Below are 16,020 nucleotides of genomic sequence, written 5' to 3' on the forward strand. Positions count from 1 at the left end.
AAGTTAAGCTGTTCCTAAAAGCATACTCTTGAAATAAATCTCATTATAAATATATATTATAATATAAATTACATCTACACCATACAAGATATATTTAATTATAACTGTATTTTTATTAAGTTTCAGTCAATAATGCTCGATTAGTTAAATTGGAACTAAATATTTAATTATATTATAAACAACAGTTTTATACAGCTGTTTCGTAAATTAGATATTTCTATCTTATATATTCCTCTATAAAGCTTACAATTTATAAATATTATGACGTAATAATGAAGGCTTTTGTGCAGTAAGTTTGGAAAATACGCTGATTTTAGTTTTATTATTGGTTTGAGAATTAGTACATTTTGAATAGTTTTTAGTAATTGCTACTTAAAATTTTGTTAAGTATGAAAAGGAAAGGTTGTATTAGAAAAATGTGTAGAACTACTCGTGTGCACAGCTTAATTTTACTTTGATTAATCTTTGAGAAGTCTAATTAGGTTTAATATTGTTAAAAAAAAATAAAAACATTTTTCTCATACAACCTTTCTTTTCCATTACTTTACAAAATTTTAAATAGCAGTTACTAAAAAAATTCAAAATACCTAAATTCTTAAACCAATAACAAATTGAAATCAGCATATTTTTTAACTTAACTTACTGCACAAAAACCTTTATTATGACTATGTTATATTATGTATAAAAATTATAAATTTCTACATAAAATGTTTAATAAACAAAACTTTACTAAGAAATAAATGAGATAGAAATATCTCATTAACGAAATAACTGTATAAAACTGTTGTTTATTATATACTAAAATAAACAATTAAAAATTTACTTACAGTATAATGTAAACAAGGAGATCTTATGTTTTTGTAAGAAAAACTATTTTGGTGTATATATAAATGAAAAGTTTTTAATCTACGTATAAAACTTTCCATATAAAGTGTTTTGTGAAATGTAATACTACATATGAACGAAAGAAAATTAAAATTATAAAATTCACTTGAAGTGCACATACTTTAAGATTTGCTTTAATGAAAAGTAACTTTGTAACAAACACTTCTGTCTAAACTTTATTCTATAATACTTATACTTGAACAGGAATTAAATCACACTGACTATTATTTGAGTAAAATTAAGTGCTGTGAAAATTACTTGAAAAATCTGTCAGAAAAATTCTTTTATTTATGTGTTTGTAAAAACAAATTAAATACTTGTAAAAAAAAAAGCTTTTTTACAGTAATAACGAAAAAAATATTTTGATGTAAAATCACTGCAATACATTTCTTTTTTTATACCAAACACAAAATTTTTCACAAAAAAAAAACACAGTTTTTTAATAAAAAATTATTTAAAAATTTTCCAAAACCAGCTTTAAAACAAGCCAAATATTTCGGCAAACAGAAAACATTAGTAAACTTTTAATCATGACGTCACAGTTTCATAAAATCGTCTTATGAAATTTACATTATAACGTCACACTATACTTCATCGCCGTTTCCGACATTTTCACCTTCGATTGGTGACGTCACCATATTGGCTGCCTCCCCTCCCAACTGAATGTGGTCGTCATGACTACCTTGTTCGAAGGGTTCGGTGGGGTCCGGGGTGTTGTTTGGGTGAATACCCGAGGCTGAAACACTCGAACCTGGAAATTATTTGAAATAATTACTGAGCTTTAAATAAGATCCTGAAATATAAATTGAATTTATTGTGTATTATATAAAGACGATTGTTTTCAATCAAATATAATTATAATAGTTCATCTGTGAATAGAAGAGAGGTTTTAAAAACCTATAAAAAGGTCTTTAAATTTAAAAACAGATGATAAAGAATCTAAACAGAAAAGTTGTTTTAAAAACTGCTAATTGTACATTGTCATTTTTCTAATAGTGTTATCGTAACTTTGTTAGTTTTCACAAGGATTTCCAAAACTTATTTTCACAATCGCCCACTTGGTAGAAATATAAAAATAATCGTCCCCGTCATTATATGCCGCCCCTTAAAAGTTAGTTACTATTTTTTAGCCCCTTTACTAGTAATCACCCCTTGATAGCCGAATTTTTACCAAAAGTGACGATATCTTCGCCTACTTTGGAAACTCTCGTTTGAAATGCGTAGCTCGAAACAAAATAATGATTAATTAAAAAAAAAAAATTTTGTATTTACAACTTATAAGACTTAGGATTAAAAGTTATTAAACTTTTTATAATGAGAAATTTCAAAAACTTTATATTAAATCTAATAAAGTAACATGACTTAAAATGATTGTTATTATACATTTACAGTTTATAAGGCAGTTTATACCGACAATATAACATTAATAACAAAATATTAATTTGTTTATTTAATTGTTTCAAAATTATCACCAAAAATAAATAAGTTAAACAACCAAAATGTAGTTTTGATTAGACAAAAATATAAAATGTGGATTTATTTTTTATATTAAGCATATTTCATATGTTTACAAAACAACTTTTAGTTATTTATGTTAACAATTTAGTTTGATTATTATATAAAGTACGGTGATTATACTCTTTGGCGTTTAAAACAAATGTTTAAGCTATAATAAATCAAAGTCAGAAGTTCTAAATTTAAATTAGTTGTGTGTAAAGGTCATTAATTTTTACAAATTAGTGGTCTATTTAAAAATTTTTATACAATACAAGATTTGGAATTAAATATTTTATTTTTTCTTATATTTAAATATTGTAATTTTAAAACCAATTACTTTAATTTAAATATAACTTTTTGCATGCCTCATTAACTTAATTATTTAATTAGAAAAAATATATATACACGTCTCAAAAAATATATCACAGCATATAGAACGTATTAAACGTAATACGAAAAATTCTTTAAAATAATGTTTAGACTTGAAAAGTTGATAAGAAAAAAATAATATTTGTAGTAACTAAATTTTACTTTTTAAACAAAAATAAAATATTTAATAAAAAATTAGTATAAACAATATTACAAAAAACAACAAAACAAACTTGGTTGTAGATCACTGTTGAAATTTCTGTCATTCTTCCAACTAATCAGATGATCAATCGTGGTATCTGCCTGTTGAATCATCTCATTGTAACTGTTGCGTATATTGAACGCTTGCGATATACCCAGTAGCACAGAAGGTCTCTGTATCGCGTCTACTTCTGATGATTTGTATGCGGACTGGCATTGTGTTACTGACTTCTCGTATTCACCCTGAAAATATGTACAAGTTGTTTAAAAAATTATACTGTTTACTTTTTATGCAGTACAAAACTGTTACAATTTTACACTAAACTTTCTGAATTTTTCAGAAAAAAAAGCATGGGACGTTAGTTCTTGGGTGAGACAACGAAAACTTTTATATTTTAGCTTTAAACACAGCTTTGCACCTTCAAGGGAGCTACTCAATAAATATACAACATATCCTCTTAGTTATACTGTTTATTACCACTGTTTTTATATGTAAAACTTATAAAGTAAATATAATTATAAATAAAAACTTGGAACAAGTCTTTGTAATACTGAATAGCTTTTTTCATAACAAAAAATACAAACAAAACGCACCCTGGATTTTTAATAATCAAACCTGTTATCAAAAACAGCATTTTTTTAGAATAAAAATAGTATTGAGTTATAAAAAAACACAAAATAAACCTATGTATCACAAGTTGTTTTCTTTGTATATAACAATATAAAAAAAAAAAAAATAAAACGCACTCTGGTAATACTGAGCTCACCGAGGCACGCCGCACTGGAAGCGATCAGCTTGTTATCCTTCACCTGATTGGCCGCATCCGCGAACATGTCCAATAAGATCAGCGCTCTCTCTACCTCCCCCACCGACTGAAGCGATTGCGACATCTGCTGACAGCACCTCGCGTACAATTTCCCCTCGCCCAGCTGCTGCGAGATCTCCAGGCACTCGTTTAAATACTGTGTTGGGTGAAAATATTTCAACTTACCAATTAATAAGTTAAAGTTGTTTTTGTCTGAACATTACAAATAAGGTATGGTTTACTTGAAGTTTCGATAAGTTTTGAGATTTTGAAATTTAATTAAAAAATCAAGCTCACAATTTATTTTAAATACCACGGATATATTGAAGATTAAGTTTTTAAGTTAAAAAAGTGGAACGCTTTGTGTGCTTTATAACACATTAATAGATGAAAACTTTAATATTGCTATATTACAAACATAATATTTTTTATCTAACACTCAGTTTATATTACACTCTTATATATAAAAATAAATTTACTTTGTAACAAAAACGCAAATCAGTTCAACGCATGCAACTACCTGCAGTGCAGTTTTCGAGTCGTCGTTTTCTTCGTACTTTTTAGCCAACTTGAGCGCACACTTAGCTTTCTGGAGAGATTCGTCTTTGCTCTCGGATGCTACTTGGTAGGCATCGTGCAGGCATTTCAACTGGTATTCTATATCCTCATTTTTCTTATCCGCTAGTGTGAAGTACAACCTGTAAAGTGTTTTATTATTTTATTTACCAAGTACTATACAGATTAAAACTTTATTTTATATTTTTTAAAGTTGCAGTAGTAAAAACGCAAAAAGCTATGGAGAAAGTTTTAAATTCTAAACCAATCAATCCAAAGTAAAAGTGTTTCAAAAGCAGAAATCATTAGGTTGCACCAGAATTCTAGCTTTTATCAATATTATCAGCTAGTATGAAGCAAAGTCAGATGTTAGATGTATTTTTGAGATAAAAACTAAACATATTTGTTTTACTAACAAAGCATGTTTGTTTTATTTCAAAAGATTTAGGTAATGAAGAAAGTTTTAAGTACTAAGAAATTGCTATAGTTATGACAGTAAAACATTAAATTAACTGTTTTATATTCATTGACTTCATAATAAATGAAATCTTAGTAATGAGTACATCTTAAATAGTAATTTGATCTTAACTATTGATCACCTGTCTAACTTTAAAATTAGTTTGTACAGTAACAAAAAAATATCAATAAATTAAATAAAAAACTTTAATTACAAACCATAAAAAACACTACTGTGCAAAAGCAACATTAAAGCTTTAAAACGTTTTGCATTTTCGTTAATACTTTAAATAAAGCATATTGACAGTGGATTTATATTCTGAATGTTTTAATACAATCATACCTACACAGATGTCTGCAAGATATACTTGAAAGTAGAACATCGTAATCATTTTTCCACGGTTTACCATCCGTTATTTTGTGAAATTTTCTCATGTGGTCCAATCCTTCAACTATGTCTCCTGAATAAAATTAAAGTGCGAACTTGGAAACTAAATCCGTTTGAAACTTTTCATTATTATTTATTAAAATTAATCAGTAGAACTTTAATTTACAATTTTGAAACTATTACATTATATTAATGAACAAATTCCACGCTAAAATTAGAGTCAAAGTAAAAACAAGAAAAAACAAATACACTATGTGAATAAATAAATACTAATTGACTATTTACAAATTAAATAGTATTTATTAGCCAATAATAGACTAACATGAACCTAAAACTGCTTTGGTGTTAAGTATAAATATATATTAACATATTAACTACAACATACAAGCCATTTCTCTCAAGAGCAAGTGTTCTGTTGCAGTGAGCTTCAAATAAATATACAAATATATATAATTAGCATACAAACCATTCCTCTCAAGCGCAAGTGCCCTGTTGCAGTGAGCTTCAAATAAATATATACACATATATATAATAAGCATACAAACCATTCCTCTCAAGAGCAAGTGCCCTGTTGCAATGAGCTTCAAATAAATATACACATATATATAATTAGCATACAAACCATTCCTCTCAAGAGCAAGTGCCCTGTTGCAGTGAGCTTCAAATAAATATATACATATATACAATTAGCATACAAACCATTCCTCTCAAGAGCAAGTGTTCTGTTGCAATGAGCTTCAAATAAATATACAAATATATATAATTAGCATACAAACCATTCCTCTCAAGAGCAAGTGCCCTGTTGCAGTGAGCTTCAAATAAATATATACAAATATATATAATTAGCATACAAACCATTCCTCTCAAGCGCAAGTGCCCTGTTGCAGTGAGCTTCAAATAAATATATACACATATATATAATAAGCATACAAACCATTCCTCTCAAGAGCAAGTGCCCTGTTGCAGTGAGCTTCAAATAAATATATACATATATATAATAAGCATACAAACCATTCCTCTCAAGAGCAAGTGCCCTGTTGCAGTGAGCTTCAAATAAATATATACATATATATAATTCGCATACAAACCATTCCTCTCAAGAGCAAGTGCCCTGTTGCAATGAGCTTCAAATAAATATACACATATATATAATTAGCATACAAACCATTCCTCTCAAGAGCAAGTGTCCTGTTGCAGTGAGCTTCAAATAAATATATACATATATACAATTAGTATACAAACCATTCCTCTCAAGCGCAAGTGCCCTGTTGCAGTGAGCTTCAAATAAATATATACATATATATAATTAGCATACAAACCATTCCTCTCAAGCGCAAGTGCCCTGTTGCAGTGAGCTTCAAATAAATATATACATATATATAATTAGCATACAAACCATTCCTCTCAAGCGCAAGTGCCCTGTTGCAGTGAGCTTCAAATAAAAATACACATATATATAATAAGCATACAAACCATTCCTCTCAAGAGCAAGTGCCCTGTTGCAGTGAGCTTCAAATAAATATATACATATACACAATTAGCATACAAACCATTCCTCTCAAGCGCAAGTGCCCTGTTGCAGTGAGCTTCAAATAAATATATACACATATATATAATAAGCATACAAACCATTCCTCTCAAGAGCAAGTGCCCTGTTGCAGTGAGCTTCAAATAAATATACACATATATACAATTAGCATACAAACCATTCCTCTCAAGAGCAAGTGCTCTGTTGCAGTGAGCTTTAAAAAAATATACACATATATATAATTAACATACAAACCATTTCTCTCAAGCGCAAGTGCTCTGTTGCAGTGAGCTTCAAATAAATATACATATATATATAATTAGCAAACAAACTATTCCTCTCAAGAGCAAGTGCCCTGTTGCAGTGAGCTTCAAATAAATATACATATATATACAATTAGCATACAAACCATTCCTCTCAAGCGCAAGTGCCCTGTTGCAGTGAGCTTTAAATAAATATACACATATATATAATTAGCATACAAACCATTCCTCTCAAGAGCAAGTGCCCTGTTGAAGTGAGCTTCAAATAAATATACACATATATATAATTAGCATACAAACCATTCCTCTCAAGCGCAAGTGCCCTGTTGCAGTGAGCTTCAAATAAAAATACACATATATACAATTAGCATACAAACCATTCCTCTCAAGCGCAAGTGCCCTGTTGCAGTGAGCTTCAAATAAATATACACATATATACAATTAGCATACAAACCATTCCTCTCAAGAGCAAGTGCCCTGTTGCAGTGAGCTTCAAATAAATATACACATATATATAATTAGCATGCAAACCATTCCTTTCAAGAGCAAGTGCCCTGTTGCAGTGAGCTTCAAATAAATATATACATATATATAATTAGCATACAAACCATTCCTCTCAAGAGCAAGTGCCCTGTTGAAGTGAGCTTCAAATAAATATATACACATATATATAATTAGCATACAAACCATTCCTCTCAAGAGCAAGTGCCCTGTTGCAGTGAGCTTCAAATAAATATATACATATATATAATCAGCATACAAACCATTCCTCTCAAGCGCAAGTGCCCTGTTGCAATGAGCTTCAAATAAATATACACATATATATAATTCGCATACAAACCATTCCTCTCAAGAGCAAGTGCCCTGTTGCAGTGAGCTTCAAATAAATATACACATATATATAATCAGCATACAAACCATTCCTCTCAAGAGCAAGTGCCCTGTTGCAGTGAGCTTCAAATAAATATATACATATATACAATTAGCATACAAACCATTCCTCTCAAGCGCAAGTGCCCTGTTGCAGTGAGCTTCAAATAAATATATACATATATATAATTAGCATACAAACCATTCCTCTCAAGAGCAAGTGCTCTGTTGCAGTGAGCTTCAAATAAATATACACATATATACAATTAGCATACAAACCATTCCTCTCAAGAGCAAGTGCCCTGTTGCAGTGAGCTTCAAATAAATATATACATATATACAATTAGCATACAAACCATTCCTCTCAAGAGCAAGTGCCCTGTTGCAGTGAGCTTCTGCCTCCCTTCTCCTGCCGTCCAGCTTTATGTTCTTGCTGGTGTTCAAAGCCGTTTCGAACAAGTAGTCGCTCAGCCACCTGTCCCCAGATGTCAGGAAATATTCCGCCAATCTCACGCGGTTCTCATACACATCCTTCCATTTTCCTGTGGGTATGTTATATTGTACAATAAATAAAATTTTAAGTTGCCTGATAGCTAATTGTTGTAGTTGACCAACCACAGTGCTAATGAGGCATTTATAATTTTAAGTAGTATTTTTATTGTAGTAATCTACCAAATCTAGGATCCGGATCCAGCTCGACCCAAATCTTAAAAATGGACCCGTAATAGTCGGAACCTTATTTTCAGGATCTGGTATATCTTTTTTAAGAGTATTTACTGAGTTTTTGACTTGTAAAAAACAATAACTAAGTAAGTCAGAATAAATTTTTTTGAACATCTTTTATTATTTTTTTCTAAAAAAAGTTTTTTTAAATGATAAGTTTTAAAAATATTCATAGATTTATTTTTTTTATGATGATTTTTTATGACTTATTTATTTTGTTAGTTCTTTATCTATTGTTAACAACAAATACACATGTAGATTAGTATATTATTTTTTTAAATGCTAAAAATACTAAATATTTTTGTTTTGACAACAAAATTTTTATAAAATCTTATAAGTATTAAACTATGCTACTGAACTTTTTATTTAATATTAATGCAGTGTGTTTTTTATTAGTACTTTAAAATACTCTCAAATTGATTGAAAATCTGTATTTCGAGCTATTAATTCACATTGATTAATACTTTTTTCATTACTTAAAATTAATTTTAATTTTGAAAAACAAAAATTTAAAAATAAAATTTTAAATATAACTTGCTGCAGTTAAAATATTTCTGTCACCTTAAAGGAAACAAATACAATTAATATACCAAAGTTAATAATTTACTTGAAAAAACTTAGAGAAAAATTAAAAATCTTTATAATTTATAATTTAAAGTTAAAACAACCTAAAATTTTATAAAATACTCTTCAATTAAATATAATATACAATTACCATTTCTTTCCATAGTTTCAGCTTTTGTTAAATATTTTGCGAGTTCATCTAACTTTTCAGGCTTTTCTTCTAAAGATTTTTCCTACAAAAATGTCTTAAAAAAAATTTATGTTAAAAAAAATAAATTTTCATGTTACCAAATTTAACATTTATTTCAAAGAAAAGGTTTAATCATTGTTCAAAAAAAAGTACAGTTTTTTAAATTACTGTCTTTTTGCTAATATTTTGATACAAAATTGATTACCTATATATAACTAAGAATCATCAAAAAAACCTAAATTGAAAACATAAAACAAAAAGTACTTACGAGCCATATAATGGAGTCTTGGCCAGCAGCTAGTCTTTCGGCTTTTCTGTTTTCAATCAAATTGTAGATTTCCGCGAACGTTTTGTGAAATCCATCTTTCAAAAGGTTCACGCACAAGCTGTGCTTGTAAGTGTTGCGTATTCTGAAAAAAACTTGTGACGAAAAATACTCGTTTTAGTTATTTTTGAAATAGTTTTAGTTAAAAAACTTTGTGCTGGATGAATGTGAACGTTAAAAATATTTTTTATTTTTTTTTGTAAAAAAAACACAACAGTATGATTTATATTTTAATTTTGTTTCACAAATTTAATTCACTTATAACATGTAGTTGTTATACTGTAAACGCAGTTCCAAGTATGTGTTTGTCTAGGAAAAAAAGTTTATATAAGAAAAATAAATTTAATTTAAAATAAATAAAACTGAAAGGTTTTCGAGCAGTAATTCTTAAAATTTCAGTTGAGATTTATTAATGTTTAAATTCTACAAAACCTATAAAAAAAATTACAACTAAAACCCACAGTAAAGTTTCAAAAAAAAAAAGATTTTTTTTTCAAATGTTCTATTTTACATTTATCTTGATTCAAATGATTTAAAGGTAAGGCCATAAGGGAGGCTCTAGATTGTTTTTTAAGTTAAGGGCTGAGGAAATAACAGGTGGCCAACTGCTTTTAATAAATTTCTTTCAGGTTTTTTGAATCTCTTCCAGGTATTCAAAAATACACGTTTTAACAAAATAGTTTGTTTACTTAAGTTTAAGGCAAGAAAAATCTTTAAATACCATAATAACATTAAAAAAAACTGTAAAACTTCTTTAAGTAATTAATTTCATAAAAAAAAAATTGATGACAACAAATTTTTTTATCTATATGACATATTTATTTTGTCAAATTTAAACTTTACTACTTAACATGTAAAAATTGTTCAAAATTTCAGGTTTCTCCTGATTTTCTTAGCCTAAATTGTCAAATTCCAGGTTTTCCAGGTTTTTCCAAGATTCTAAGTTTTCCGGCCACCCTGAAACAAGTATACATTTTATGAAAAATGACATTGACTTTAAAACAAAATCTTAATGTCTAAATGGTAAGATATTTTACATAAAACTTGGAAAAATTATTTAATTTTTGAGATTCAGTCATTGCTATAAAACATTTCCAATATAATTGAAGAGACCACAACTTTCTCATTGTAAATTAACTGAGGTATCCCTAAAAATTTATTGCTGTTTATTTTTTGAGCTAGATATCTTAACTTTTAAGGAGAAATGTTATAGTTTAAAAGGAATTACAAATTTAACCTTTAGATTGAAAAAAACATATCTACTATGGTTTTAAAATAAGTTAAAAACTTCTTATTTAACTTATAATAAATTGGTGAATATAAATACTAGTGACAAACAAGCTTTAAAAATTTGAAGAAAATTGATTTAAATATAGAAGAAGCAAGATTAGTAGTAAAATAGTTATTTCATCCCGTTTTGGTTTACACCTTCTAAAAACAAGGTTCCAAAAGGCTTTTTTTTCAAGGTTTTCAAAATACAAGTTTTATGAACATTTTTAGAATAAAATTTATTTTGATAAAAAGTAAAAAACTGTATTGAAAAGGATAAAAATATAAAATATATACTGTAATGCTACCTTAAATGTGTTTAATAATAAATTAAGTAAAATAAAGGTGCTATTTATTTATTCTAAAGAACTACAAGAATATTTAATTAGTAATTTTATTACTATTTATACAACCTATTACTTAGTAAATTAAGGAGTATTTTATAGTCAACACAGTATTTTTAGTCAAATATATGTATATATATTAAGTCAACACACTAATAAATCTTTTGTTTCTTTACATTTATAAAACTAATAAAATTAGAAATAATACAAAAAAAAAATATTGTATATGATAGATTTTTTGTTTTCATTTAAAATTGTTTAAAATTCCAGTGTTTTCAGTGAATTTTATTAAAATTTCAGGTTTTTTCAACGTTTTTTAAATTCCAAATTTTCCAAGATTTTTGGCAATAAATTGTAAAATTTAGGTTTCTAGGTTTTTTGGAAACCCTGTATAAGTTACCTATAAAACTAAAAATTTTTGTTTCTTTACATCTCAAAATTTACTTTGAGTGTTGCTAAACTTTTGTTAAGTAAAGGTTAATGATAGCTAAGATAAAACTCAGTAAATTAGTATCAACTTGTAAAAATCAAGGTGAACCACTCTATGCCTTTAAAATTCACTATTTTATACAATGAAATACCTATCAGTTTTTAGACAGTTTAAAAAGTAAAAAACAATAATATAAATGCTAAAGATCAAAAAATCTTAGATAAAAATGACTTTTCAAATAACAAAAAGCATTTATTTTTTAAATTAAAAAGATATTTTTGGCAAATAATTTACATATTTTAAATGAATAACTGTAAAAATTTAAGCAAACTTGCAATTTAAGAAGAAGATAGACTTGAAACATTATTTTATCTATTATGTTGTGCATCTTATAAAAAAAACTATTCGACCCACCAACTTTGGTAGCTTATACCTCAAAACTTACTTTAAGGTTTGGTAAGTGGTAAAAAAATTTTATTAGCTAAAATTAGAATCTACATAAAGTTTAAACTTGCAAAATATACTATGGATTTAATTAAGAACATACTGTTTAAGTATAAAGCAAATTGTTCAAAGATTTAGTTTTTTTTTTTTTTGCTTTATTAATATGCATCTTGGATTAGAAACTAATTAAACTCAATACCTTTAATTCAAATAATTCAAAAGCTGTTATGAACTTGAAAAGCATTAGGAAGTTTAAAGACAAATATTAAGAAACAAACAAAGTTGAAAAGTCAAAGTAGACTCCTTGGTATATAACTTTTATATACAGATTAACAACATTTTTCATTCAGAAAATAAAATAAAACTTTATTCACTGTATTGGTTAATTTCAACTCTGTATTGTTAAAATTCTAATACTATAAAACAGACAAAGATAAGTAAAACATGTGTATGCCACAAGTAGTAAGACAAAATCATAAATTTAAAATTTAGTTTGAGAAGTTAACAGCATGAGAATTAAAATGTGTTTCTCTAACAGGACTTTTTACGCGTTGTGAAAAAAAATAAAACTTTGTTTTTAAAATAGAACAAAATTCTATTCCAACATTTGAAACAAACAAATTTCAAGTAAAAATATACAAAACAATTTCATATAGTACTTAATTGTTTTAAGATTTTTATTTAATTATTTCTCAGTTAAAAGTACAATAACCACATGGTATAAAAAAATTATCTAAATTTAATTAAAAAAAACAAATATAGGAGCTTAACTGTTGCTACATATGCTAAGATAATGTTGAAAATTAAAAAAACACAAGGCAATTAGTTGTGAAAAAAAAACTGACTAAAATTCATTGAAGTTTTCTAAGATTAGATTTGAAATAAAAGTATTAAAAGAACAAGTACTTGTTTAAACAAGTGTTCATACTTAAATGAACATTGTAGACTGAAACCTTAAAATTCAAAACAAACAAACATATAAATTTTTAGAAGTTTTCTGGGTTGAATTGAACCTTTTGTTCCAAAAGTTGTAAAATAAAAAGTTAAACAGCAATATTTTGTTTAAAAAAATCTACTTTTATACTTGTATATGTTTTTAAAACTAAAACTTACTTGGCAACGTCCACTCTGTTAATAAAAGGTATCTGGCTTCTTAAAACATCTTGTTTTCTCGCTATTTTTTCTTTCCATGTCAATGTTTTTGTTGGCCTACGGTCTCTTGCTAAGATTGAAAAAAAAATCTTTGAATAAAAATTTTTTAAAAATTCAAAAAATTTCATTGAAAAGCTTTTACTTAAGCTTATTTTACTGTTTCAAAATTGCTTTTCTTAGTTAATAATCATCAAAATTTTAAAAAGTTTTAAAAAAAACAAATTATAGTTTAAATTCTATAAAAACTGAAAAAAAATTAAAATTTTAAAAGCTTAGTTTTATGATTGTTGTATGTTAGACTAAAAGGTTTTTAAATAATATTGAACTATAAAAATACTTATACTTTTTAGTTTCATTGTATGGATAATATGACAAATTTTAACAAAAAAAGAAAACCTTTAAGAAAAGTAATGTTAGTTGTAAATCTGATTAAAATAAATACAAACAAAAAAACTTATTTTGCTTACGTAAACTTTTTAACATAGTTTAAATTCGAAATTAGATAATGTTCATAAATAGTGTATATTAAAAATGTATAAATACATTAAATTGTTATTTTGTTTTATAAATATTTTTTGATACTAATCAGTAGAATAAGTATATAATTTGTTGGTATGTTTTTTTTTCTAATTACAACATGTAGTGTAAAGTTATCATTTGTAAGGATAGTAACAAAGTAAAGATATAGTTTCAATAATTAGATATAAATTCACAATATAAATTAATGTTTTCTAGATAGTATAAAACTTTTTTTAAAACTAACCGGACATTTTGTTTTAGTGTGATCTACAAAACAAAATATACATCTTACACCAAATAATAACAGAATCTAAATTTTAAATTGAATTTTTTAAGCAGTAAAAATTCTTTTAGGAAAAAATTAAGAATAAATAAAAATCATAAAAATATTGAACATATTAAAACAGTTTTTTTATTGCAGTTTACAAAACTATTCTATTTTTTTGTTCTACAAAAACAAAGCTAACGTTTTTGAAACAAGCCATTTATAGTATTTAGTGATTTTCTTAAGAAAGTTTTAAAACAGAAATAAAACAAAACAACTAACTTTATATAAAATTTATTACCTTTTAGAAGAAGTTGATTATCATTAGAAATAGTTGATGATTTCTGACTTATCGGTGGAAAAGCTGACATTTTGATAAAAGCTTCCAATTACATTGCTTATATATAGTTACAATTATCTGTGCAGTAAAAAATTTGATTAATAACATACAGCGAAAACTTTCTTTTATTGTTGAACAAGTAGTACTGGTTAAAGCATGGCTAGATTTAAATGCAAGTTATTAGCAGAACAGTTTAAACAAAAGTTTAACAAAAATTTTAAAAAAAGTATACTTTTTAACCAAGATGTAAGTGAATAAAGTCAGAGGACATATCCAGGCTACAGGGGTGATTTTTTTAACAAACACTAAAGCTGTCTTTTTAATGAAAGCTCAGAGTATGAACTATAAGTCAGTTTTATAGAAAATAAAAACTTCAATACCTTTGACAATTAAAATATGACTAAATTAAAAAAATTCTTATACAAATATATGGACAGAATTTTTCATGTCAACTTTGTGGAGACTTAAAAAATTTTGTTTGACATTTTAAGCTGGAAACCACAGAGAATATTTTCTTGTAATATCTAGTAAAACCTGTAAAACTTTTAAAACTTAAAAACGAAAATTTTATGACAAAAAATAAAGTTAACAGTTTACAGGGTAAAAAAAAAACTGTAAGTAGAAATCAACACTACTTTGTAAACTTCAAGACAAAAGTTAAAATGTACTACAGAAATTTAGTGAAAAATCTTTAAATATTGTAAACTTTCAACTCAATTTCATCCAAGTTAAAACAAAATAGACAGAAACTTATAAATGTATTTAAATAACTTCCTTAAAAAAAATTGAGTATTTTTCTTTTTTTAATCCTTAAAAGTTTATAATTACCTGAGTTGACTTAAGTTTTTGAAATATAAAAAAATAAAAAAGTTCAACAGTTCTGAGTCCTGAAAGCATTTTAATGTTTGTTATGAAAAATAGAGAATTTCAGCTCATCACATCTGAAAGTTCAAAGAAATAAATGTTCAAATGTATACAAGAAAGATGTTTATGGAGTTATTAGTGAGATTTTTACAGTGCTAAGGGTTGCTAAACAGACAAAAGTTGTATTGAGCTTATAATATGTATCAATTCCTTCTTTTTTAGTTGTTTTTTACATTAAAACTAAACTAAGTTGCTTTTTACCATTTTTACAAATAAATTTTTAAGCATAATCTTTTTTAAAGTTTTATGGATCCTAAAAGAACTAACAAACAAAAAATTCTGTTTAAATAAAAAAAATGTTTTAATATAATTCATGAGAAAATGTTTTTAAGCTTTCTAATTCTATAAGATTTTGAAAACTTGGCTAAAAAGAATTGTTCATAATTTAAATAAAAACTTTATTTTATCAACAGTTCACAAAAACACTTAGTCTTTTTTATGCTTTTGGTCATAAAAAGACATCATATATTAACATAAAGTGAAGATTGTTTGGCCGATATCTTAGTAAAGTATTTATCATTGAATCAAAATTAGTGATTCTTCTGATGTTTTTTACTACCTCACAGTTTTAAGGGCATAGGGGGATTTATCACTTTTTTCACAATTTAACTAAGCTACAAGATGCTTTTTACAGATTTTTAAAATTTATTCCCTGTTTTTGTTTTTTAGTCTTATTTCAGGTAAATCTAGATAATAGCAACTTCCTTTTATGC

At 26.3% G+C, this 16,020-nt stretch overlaps 1 protein-coding gene across 1 annotated transcript; it reads right to left on the reverse strand.

Annotated features, from left to right (window-relative positions):
• Nucleotides 1–1,062: 1,062 nt before the first annotated feature.
• Nucleotides 1,063–14,460, reverse strand: LOC145844206 (tetratricopeptide repeat protein 29-like). Its single transcript, XM_082951578.1, has 10 exons — nt 14,345–14,460; nt 13,221–13,329; nt 9,564–9,705; nt 9,257–9,338; nt 8,175–8,360; nt 5,113–5,230; nt 4,279–4,456; nt 3,700–3,915; nt 2,985–3,195; nt 1,063–1,636 (listed from the first exon to the last, which is right to left on the reverse strand). Exons 1-10 carry the CDS (start codon nt 14,412–14,414, stop codon nt 1,470–1,472), a joined length of 1,479 nt encoding a protein of 492 aa, XP_082807704.1. The 5' UTR covers nt 14,415–14,460; the 3' UTR covers nt 1,063–1,469.
• Between the last annotated feature and the right edge of the window lie 1,560 nt (nt 14,461–16,020).

Source organism: Thalia democratica, chromosome 9, assembly GCF_965202585.1.
Source record: "Thalia democratica chromosome 9, ktThaDemo2.hap1.1, whole genome shotgun sequence".
Lineage (NCBI taxonomy): Eukaryota > Metazoa > Chordata > Thaliacea > Salpida > Salpidae > Thalia > Thalia democratica.